The sequence below is a fragment of the Atta cephalotes genome (assembly GCF_000143395.1).
Source record: "Atta cephalotes unplaced genomic scaffold scaffold00100, whole genome shotgun sequence".
In the NCBI taxonomy this organism is placed as follows: domain Eukaryota; kingdom Metazoa; phylum Arthropoda; class Insecta; order Hymenoptera; family Formicidae; genus Atta; species Atta cephalotes.
The window spans coordinates 217,376-227,525 of record NW_012130164.1 but is presented as its reverse complement, the minus strand read 5'-3'; the positions used below and the strand labels follow the sequence as shown (position 1 = coordinate 227,525).

Below are 10,150 nucleotides of genomic sequence, written 5' to 3'. Positions count from 1 at the left end.
ACTATTTAAACTTACTATATATATATATATATATATATAAGCTGTTCTGAAAATGTGTGCTTTCTCTTAGGTGCAACGATTCGTATTAAATGAAATTTTTCTAGACTCTTGTTAGACATCGTTCTTCTTATAACTTATATCTCTATATTTTCTTTAACCTCTGAATAAATGTACCGTTGAACTAAAGTCAAGTTGAAATTAACTGAAAATTTAGATATATTAGTCTTTTCAAGAATAAGATTCTAATTCTATGATTTCAAGCGATAGAATATTCGTTCTGATCACACATTCTGGTCTCAGTGAAAGCGGTAATTTATACACAAAATTCATATGTAAAGTAACGTTGAAAGCTTGAAAATCAGGAATAGAAACGATCATGTATAATGTATGTGGCAATATATATCTGCGATAGACCCGTGATCATGTTTGCTTAACAAAGTCATAAATCATAGCAATATATTAATTATTACGAGACTATCAAGTCTGTAATATACATGTCAGATTTATTGATTTCTAATGTATATGTTATTTTTCTCTTGAATTGTTTAACTGTAATTCATAAATAAGATCTTTGGAAGAAAGAAGAGTACTTACCTTCCACTAAAGAAGTTAAGAGCGTGACGTTAGCGGCCTTCCTTCTACCGGCTGGTAGATTCAAACCAATTTTTTCCAGTTTTTCCCTAAGCAGACGCCCGCCATTTTTGGATTTCGCCCTGCAAAATGCAAAATATATTTTTATATGAAGCTCTTCATATAACTTTTTTAATATCATTTAAATAACGCAACATGTGTCGTTTCATCAATACAAAAATTTGTTATATTATAATTTAACGTCATTTAATGCAATTTTTATTTAATTCATGGCATTATTTATGTCATCATGTAAATATTTTGATTCTCATATTTTATATTTTATATATATATTCTTTTCAAATATTTTTACAACAATTTTTTGTATCTTTCTTAAAGAAAAATGATTACATATATTAAATCTACATTTTATGTAATCATCAACATTTAATATAAATCGCAAAACTTGGTCAGAGATTGAAATTCTTATATAGTGATATTACAGCCTTACTAAATTACTAGATTATAGCGCGATTGTTTGATTTGATTTATTTGATTTATTCTCATGGAAAATTTACGTACGCCACAGAACAAGAGATTCATTGGTTCACCATAATATTTATTGATCAATTATTTTTCTACCGTTCGCTAAATACTTGTTCGGACATATGCGAACGCCTACGTCTCGACCCATTCCACTGCGTGAGAATTTCGAAACGGAACTCTTCCATTAATCATTTCGCCGTGATCTCTAAAAAGATGAAATCGAGGTGCGAGAGGGACAGCGGCAACGAGAGGGAAATACGGTTAGATTAGCATAATCCGCGGGCTACGTATGTCATCGGTGATTGAGCAAGCTCGAAGATGCGCTCGTACTGTTCATGCAGGTGCGTTTTGTGGAATAGGATCGAAAGAAAGGAGCACTGTGTTCTTCACATAGAGCGAGTTATTCAAGCTACAGTCATCAGTGAGCACATCAGGCGCGAATAGAATTTTTATCGACACTTCTATTCTGCCCTCCTCCAACACGTGTGTCTGGGTTAATTATTAAACGACGCCCCTTGTACGATTGTAAAGATGAAGCGTTTATGTTTCACGATTGATTAAAGTTAAGACTTCTTCGCTGTAATCATGATTTCGGTCAATTAGATGCGCTGTTTATTTGTTGCCTCTGAAAGAGCGTTTAATGATAACGTGACATTAAGACTAAAATCGCAATTTAAATACTAATTGTAAATGGGAAGTATTGGTAAATATCTGTGTTAAATATCTTTAGAAATAGCTTCATTAGCTAAATAAATGGTTCTTTATTACAGATATAAGGACAATGTATATGTCAATGTTGAATAACGCAAGCAGTTTAACTAATATCACATCAGCTAAATGCACATTTTTACATAAACTTTATAAAAAATAAACAACTGTTAATTATATGCTTCTATATAAAACATTTAATCATCCTCTTTGATTTTACGCTAAATTATGTATTGGATATGTCTTGCGTGTTCTTTCAGACCAAGTCTATCGAGACATCATCAAAAAATTGCGTTTTAATCTTTTTACAACAGGACAGTGACTTTGTGTCGTTAATCCATCGACGAAGTAAGAAGCTGCGAAGTAAATTTTTTTCGTGGAACACCAACGGGAACGCGATAGTAGCAGAGACTTCTTTCTTAACACACCCTGTCCATCCATCATCTTGGCCTGTTATAACGGTAACGCGTATCGCCTACCTTTGTTCAGTTCGGCTGCCCGGTTTGCCCGGTAATCTTTCGCCTTGCTTGGTAATTAATACGTTTTACCGCTATGGGTTTTTAATATCAGCTCCTCCAAATTTACGTTTTGCGAACGTTCTATTCATTTTATTATTTTTGAATCGCACTGTCCGTGTTACTTGATATTATACTCATTTTCAGAATAGAACTAAAGAGAAATCGATTAATTATTTCTTAATTATCTCGGCAATCAAGAACACGTTTTCATTTATATTAAATATTGAGAACTTTTATCTTAAAGATATGTGTACACAGATATTTTAGCATTCTTATCTTAAATATGTTGTAAAAATATACACATAAATCAGCACACTTATATTTTTTTTATTTATTAAAGATAAAACTTTATAATATATTTGCTGTGTTCAGTAGAGAAAACTAATTAATTAATTAGCATTTACAATTACTAATTCTTTAATGTGATTGGTTTCTACATTTAGATCCAGCGAAGAATTAAAAGTGAGAATCAATCATATTAAAGAATCATTAAGCGCTAACTGATTAGTTTTCTCTGTTGAACGCAGCCATAGAATTTTTTTCCAATAATTTTCAAGAATTTAATTAACTTGGATTGTACTACTAATGAATGATCGATCGTGTTTTGTATAATCCTTCCTCTTAATTTATACTGTCATGTCAAAATGTCACAGAAAACTCAAGATCTGATATTAAATTGACAGAATTGCTAAAACATACGCTCTCGTTTATATTTTCGTTCACATAGATCTGCATGATAAGCTTGATCAAACTATTACCGATATAGATTCTACAACTGGTTTCAAGCAATGCGATAATCATCATTCATTGATTGTGTTTGATTCAAAACGCAGGCCGAGTTAACATATCCCGCTGTATGTCAGAAGAATTTTGACAATTTTATAATTGATCGCGGAAACGATCGTCCGACCAGATCAAATTCTCGATACTTAACGGCCGTCGTTTCTCGGTACGTGACAAAAACGATGCTGCGATTCATTACCGGAGACTTGTCCCAAGAAGAATCCTCGTTCCTTTCACAATCAGATGTATTGCTCTCTCCTGTGTAAGGGGTTCCGCGGAATTTGCAACCCTCGGTGTCGATTCCTGATAGGAAGATCCTGAATAGTGGATCCCTTACTTCCCCTGATTGCTTGAGACATCCTCGAACGCTTGGCACCGTTAATCGTCTACAGACGCCATGCGAGATTAGAAAATCGAAGGACTTTATGATCAAGGCTCATTCAAAATGCTCCTCCGCATCGTTCGCGAAAATGAGACGGAATTATGATTAGCAACTATAAAATATAGCGTATGTATTTCGAGTGAAATGTTTAAAATTAAAATATTTAAGGAAAATATTTTCAATACCTTCTCATTATGATAATCTCATTAAAAAATTTCTTTTTACGATATATTTATTTTAATAATGTTAATTATTATTGCACATTATTAATTTTCTAGAAATCTAATATAAATTAATAATAGAATTAATAGTTTATATGTTTTCTAAGGTTTTAAAATAATAAATAATAAAAATTTATATTAATAATAATTAATATTAATATTCATAATTTACAGATAGATTTAATGATAGTATAGATAAATTATTATTAATGTTAATGCTAAAATATTAATGATATAAATCATATTTCTAGATTTTTCTCTTTATCTTTCATAAAAATCAAATAATTACAATTAAAAAAATTATTTATAATAATACTATAATACTTTATAATTTATAAATTCCTAGAGTTAATAATTATAATCACACTAAGAGAGGTAGCATAATGAATAGAATCTTCCTAATAGGTTCAAAAAACTGTTTTGAATTTAGTTTTTATCGACATCATCTACTCGATCAAAGAAGTAATGTCGGAATATAACTCGCGCAAATAAATTAGATCGATAATTTGATTGATCGCTTTATTTCTACGGCTAACAGATTTAATGAGAATCATTACGTTGAGAGAATAATATGCGATAGATTCTTTACGCTAATATTATTTTTTTGCAGTAAATATGAAACTTAACAACAGTATTATTATGATTATGGCTTATATAGTTTATAATAATAGATTTTATAATAATCAATATGCACATAATCTCTTCCAATCTGAATATATAACAATACAGAAAAATAGAAGAATAAATAGATCAATAAAATTTCTATCCTACGGCGGAAGTCAGCCTTGTTCTCCAGCCTGATGACCTTGCGCGTGATTTTCAAACTCCAAGCAGATGATCGTAGAAGTCTGTCAGTATCCGACAGCAATTTATGGAGCAGGTGAGGATTTTGTTAATCCCAAATAAATTTTAGATGGGATAGAATCCAATAGGCTATTTTCGTATCGAAGTTTGAAGATTGCAACATCTCAGAACATCGACACGAAAATATACACAGAGGATGTGCAATTTTTTTATACAATGATTCGCAAAAAATATTTGAGCGATGAAATAAACTAAAACGCTGTTATTTCAACTTTCGAGATTCATATATTTTGATATCATCGATTCAAATATAATATTATTTTAATAAGTTTTTTCTTGCCATTTGTCTTGTAATTTGTATCCACCTTTATTTTGTGCTTATCCTGCCTCTTAAAGAAACCATTGATTATTGTCGACTCCCATAAATGTCGTTAATCCCATAAATTTTATGATCTCAAGTTTAGACAATAGAATTCTATATTAATAAAAATCATGTTAGCTTTAATAACCATAGTAAAGAATTACTAAATGCTTATTCATTGTTAAATAATGTCAAATTATAACCTATTTGAATTACTTTTAATCATTTCTATACGTCATCATTGCTCGTATTCAATATATCATTAATTTGATTAAAACAATAGAGTTAAATTAATCCAATAACAATTTAACCCAATAAAGATATTAAATTAGACTTAAATTTATTATTTACTAAATGCATCTTACTCTGAAACTAACTACAGAAATGAATTGACTTACATTTTGTCAGACATAGAAGTTAAAAATAACAAAATGTTACTTAATTCTAAGGATTGATTTACTATTGCTCTTTTGATATCTAATAATTGGATGATAGATCAATTAGGTTCAAGATCAAAATAGTCACTAGAAAAACGTGATAGAAAAGTAGCCAGTAGGAAGAGAAGTTGTCGGCATTAAAAAAAAATGCATTAATTTTATTAATACAGAGCTTCAGTAAAAATAGACGATATTCCCAGTAATTAGTATCAGGACGCTGGTTCATACATGGAGAATCACAAATCCCGCGCGTATGTTCAAAGAGGCAAAAATAAATAGAGCTCATTGAGAATACACGCGTTGTGAAATAGAGCTCAAGGCGATCGAAAATCAGTCAAAGTGAAAACAGAAGGCGCGGATCTTCGACAAAGCGTTGGCACACGTGCATGTGTCACGATACAACGTAATCGATCTTCGTGAAATGATCTCTCGCAGTGTATTATGATGATCCTGAACCCTCATGGACGCGAGTCGCCAACGAATGAAATCAAGAACAAGATGGAAGAGACAAAAGAGACTGTACGGTGCAAAGAGAAAGAAAGAGAAAGAGAATCTATGGCAAGTCTCGACCCAACATGCGTGTAATTATCGGTCAGATCGCTATGCGAACAGATGAATTATAACGGCCGGTGCGAGATGCCGCATTCGCCTCGAGGCGCACTCGCTCGCTCGCACGCTGAGGAATTGACACTCGCAACCGCGCGAGTTATTAATGTCTCATTTGCATCGGCAATATAGATCAGTCCGCTTTGCGACAAGAAAGATTTGCTACGCTCCGTTACTCCGATCGCGATCACGCGATATGTGAAAACGCACGAGCTTCGAGTGAGTATTTCTTTCTTTGCGAAAAGTGCGTTTTCCTTCAGATTACTGACGAAATTTTGTGTCAGTAATAATTCCATATTATACATCTCAATATGCATCTGAAAAAAATGCGCACTTTTCGCGATAATTATTCGTAATTCTTTTTTTTTTTTTTTTTTTTTTATTTAGATTTTTCTTATTGATCTATCTTATATATTTAAGCCATGCAATCACTATGAGTGACACATTTTGTTTGAATTGAACGTATCTTCCACTAGGAAATGTCGAAATGTATTTTGAATTGTAACAAGATATGATTGGATACTAAAGATAGCCTTAAGAGGTTTGTTAATTTTATTATTATATGTTAACAAACATTATTCTAATATTGCAGCTAATTAACTATGCCTAGTTCTCATCTTGAATTGTTTTTGAATTTCAAGCGTCCATTAATTATAATAATTTGTTTAATCCTTAACATTCTAATTATATTTCTTATTATATAAATTTATTATATAGAATTATTTAAAATATTATAAAAAATATTCCCAGTCAACACCAAAAAAAGTAACATAACAACGTTATAATTTCACACTCAACAATAACTGTTACGTGACATTGTATGTGTTATATTATTATACTTATATTATTGAGTCCTGAGTGTGTTTGATGTTACAATACATCACTTTTGGTTAGTGCCAACTGGATTATTGTTATCATTTTACTGAATATATTTAAAATTTAATAAATCAAGATATACTTTGTTGAATTTTCTGCGAGTTTGTTTGCGATATCTTGAATTTCCTTCAGGAGAATCGTAAAGTAAGTAATAGAGCAAGGCGCGCGTGATTTTGCAATGCTTCAGCGGTAATTTCATAATACCTATTGCGAAAGAAGGATTCAGCGTGAAAAGTCGTGCGTGGAAGTACAATATATCTGACCGCTTGCAGGGCAATTTATCCACGCCTTTGCTGATAAAGCATTGCGCAATGAGCGGTGCTCTAGCACCGGATAAAACGGTGAATCAGATAAAGGCGGGGTGCTCTTCCACGAGGAGCGTCTATAAATCAGGTGAATGTCTGTGCCCAGTTGGGCATGAGGGCCAGATGAACTGAACGCGCGGGTTTATTAATTAGTCCCGCGGATAAAGCCGTGTAACAAGGTGCGTCTTACGATCTTTTACGCGTACGCATTGTCCCGATCGCGCGCCGTGTCAGTTATACCGATTGCCTTGATACGGCGACCGGAAATGTCGGCGGTAATGTGCAACGCCGTGTGTTTCGTATTTCATTTCTTACCGCAGCCGCAACAACCGCGAGCCGTAACAGAGCGCGATATATCCGGGACCGCGAATTGTTGCGTTTTCAATGCGCCTCTGTAGGAAGCGGGATGCTGCACTTGTTATCTCGCGTCATCCCCGCGCGCGACGGAATATTCATGGGAAATCGCGATTGAGCTCTATTTTCATTTCGCGCGCATACGATTGGCTTAGTAGAGCCTGCAAGGAATGCACGAGAGATTCGTATCAATGCAGATTAGATGCTTTTCGTTTTTTTTTCCTCCCATATATTCCACAAACTCTGTTTTGATTTACGATTGCATAATAAGTTCGACGAATCAAATCAACACACCATTTATAAAATCGAAAAAAATGTATTTGAAAAATTTGCATATGTGAATATTATTAAACACTATTACTAATTTAAAACAATTAAAATTTTTTTTATAATTTTTATAATTCTCAAGTTAAGACAACCTCTCCTTCAGATAACGGTATATGTCTTCGAATCGTGAAAACTGCGCTGATTCTCATGTCAACGACATTTAATTCCTCGCGTGTAATACCAAATTATATATAACGGTTTACTTGGCGAGAACCTGGTGGTTCGAACGATTAAAAACTTGCGTGATTAAAAATGGATGAATGAACTCTCTTTCTCCATTTTTCTTTGTCGAAAGAATTGTTCTGAGAACTCTAGGGAGAAAAGGGAAAAAGAGAATTATTGCACCTGCAAATCGACGAATCTCTTGTTGACGTATTTATTGTGACGGAGTGCAGAACATGACAGGAAAACGTGAATCGATATATTTATTTCTGCGTGATTCTATTTGAACGACTTTTAAATCAGTCTCTTACCTTCGTAACACGCCACCGAGAAGACTCGCGTTCAAACATTCTGGTGGCGACAGTCGTCTTTGTACCTCTGCTACCGTAACTTTGTACTTGCTGGTGCTGCTTAGTAACGATAATCGTCCTGGAACCGAACAGAATACGTCCGATGGTTGCGCGTTTCCGGTCAACATAGCCTTCTCACTCCTGTCCGAAGGTTTCATATCTGCAAAATTAAAAAAATGTGACCGTTAGAGTGATCTTAAGTCTTTAGAGAAATCTCAAGCCTTACACTAAGGCTTAAGATTTCTATTCTCTAACTCTTAACAGATTTTATACAGGTATACATAGTAAAAAAGCTGCGCAACGACAATATAATGATATTGTTACTATCATAAAGAGTTAGAGAATAAGGACCTAAGATTTATTTGGCATATATCTATTTCAGAAATATTATAAAGTAAACAGCGTTCGTAGAAAATGTGAAGAAATAAAAATGAAATAACATAATTAATCATAATGAAAAAAACTCTCAAAATTTTTAAAATAACAAAAGCATGTTAGAAATCAACGCAAAAAATGATATATATATTAGGTAATTTATTATAATTTTGACAATTAAGATAAAATAAAGAACTGTCTGCACAAACAAGAGCAATACGTTGAAATCTTAAAACGTCAATAAACAGTAGATGAAATATGTATAAAATATTTAATTCTATTAATATAAGAATATTAAGATGAGGACATCCATTTAGTATTATTTCATTTTAGGAATACTATAAAATAGATTATCTAGGTAAATAAAGAAATAAATCAATAATTAAAAAAAATAATAATTAAAAAATCTTATTTTCAATTAAAGGATCTTATTAATAGTGTTTAATAATATGCAAATTCACATATGCAAATTTTTCAAAATTTTTTTCCATTTTATAAATGATTGATGTTGATTTGATTCATTGAACTTATTACGCAATCGTAAATCGAAACAGAGATATTGGTATTTCAAACTAGATTGATCATTAATTTTAATGATGATGATGATAAGCATTTTAAAAATCAGCAAAAAACTAAAAATAAAAATAAAATAAAATAAGAAGCTATCTATAAATAAAAACAATACATTAATAAAATCTTAAAATAGCAAATATGAAATATTTAATGGGTATAATTGCCCAAAAAAGAATGGATATAGTTGCTAAAGGAAGATAAAATATCGTTAAGCTATTCTTCTCATGTACTACTTAATTATGTTATTTAACAGAACTTTGGTACAGGTTATTCTAATCGAGTCATGTTGACATATTGCGTGCGAATGAATCGCAAGGTCGCTAGAATATCTCGGCAAGTGAATGAATACCTGGCATTATTCATGATTAATACACATCGATAAATCTTCAATTTGCACACCCGGTCCGACTGTTCTGGATTCCTCCCGTCACATTATCGATCGGTGTAATGGCACGATTTAGTAGTTCTAATAAGCCGAAAGATTTCCAAGAATTATCGAGCTAGTTCAATTTTTTTTATCTAATGAGCGTCTAAACGAGTTTTATTAATCGAGTTTGTTATACTCTAGAAATGAGAAATGAATTCCAATTAGATGATCGGTATATATCGCGTATCTTGCGATATTTTTCATGATTTACTCTGATTTTCACCGTTTTCTCGACAGAACGATAATAATCAGTTTCTTCGTTCATCCAACGACGGAATGCAATAATCCAGTTAAGACTGCCGTATAGTCCATTCTCGTAGGTCAAAGTGAGAGATTCGCGACTCGGTGAAGCAAGAAATACCAGAACCAAAGATCCCGATCCGAAATTATGTTATACAATCTCCCTCCTTTCCTCCTCCTCCTCCTCCTCCCCCTCCTCCTCTCCTCCTTCTCATCTCTCTCTCT

General features: G+C 32.6%; 1 protein-coding gene across 1 annotated transcript in view; it reads right to left on the bottom strand.

Annotated features, from left to right (window-relative positions):
• Positions 1–10,150, bottom strand: part of LOC105624992 (transcription factor AP-2-epsilon) — a 92,172-nt gene that overhangs the window by 14,364 nt on the left and 67,658 nt on the right. The window contains exons 6-7 of the mRNA XM_012206334.1: positions 8,272–8,470; positions 595–713 (exon numbers count right to left, since the gene is read on the bottom strand). Of these exons, the coding sequence (XP_012061724.1) occupies positions 595–713; positions 8,272–8,470 (318 nt within the window). The remainder of the gene's footprint in view (positions 1–594; positions 714–8,271; positions 8,471–10,150) is intronic.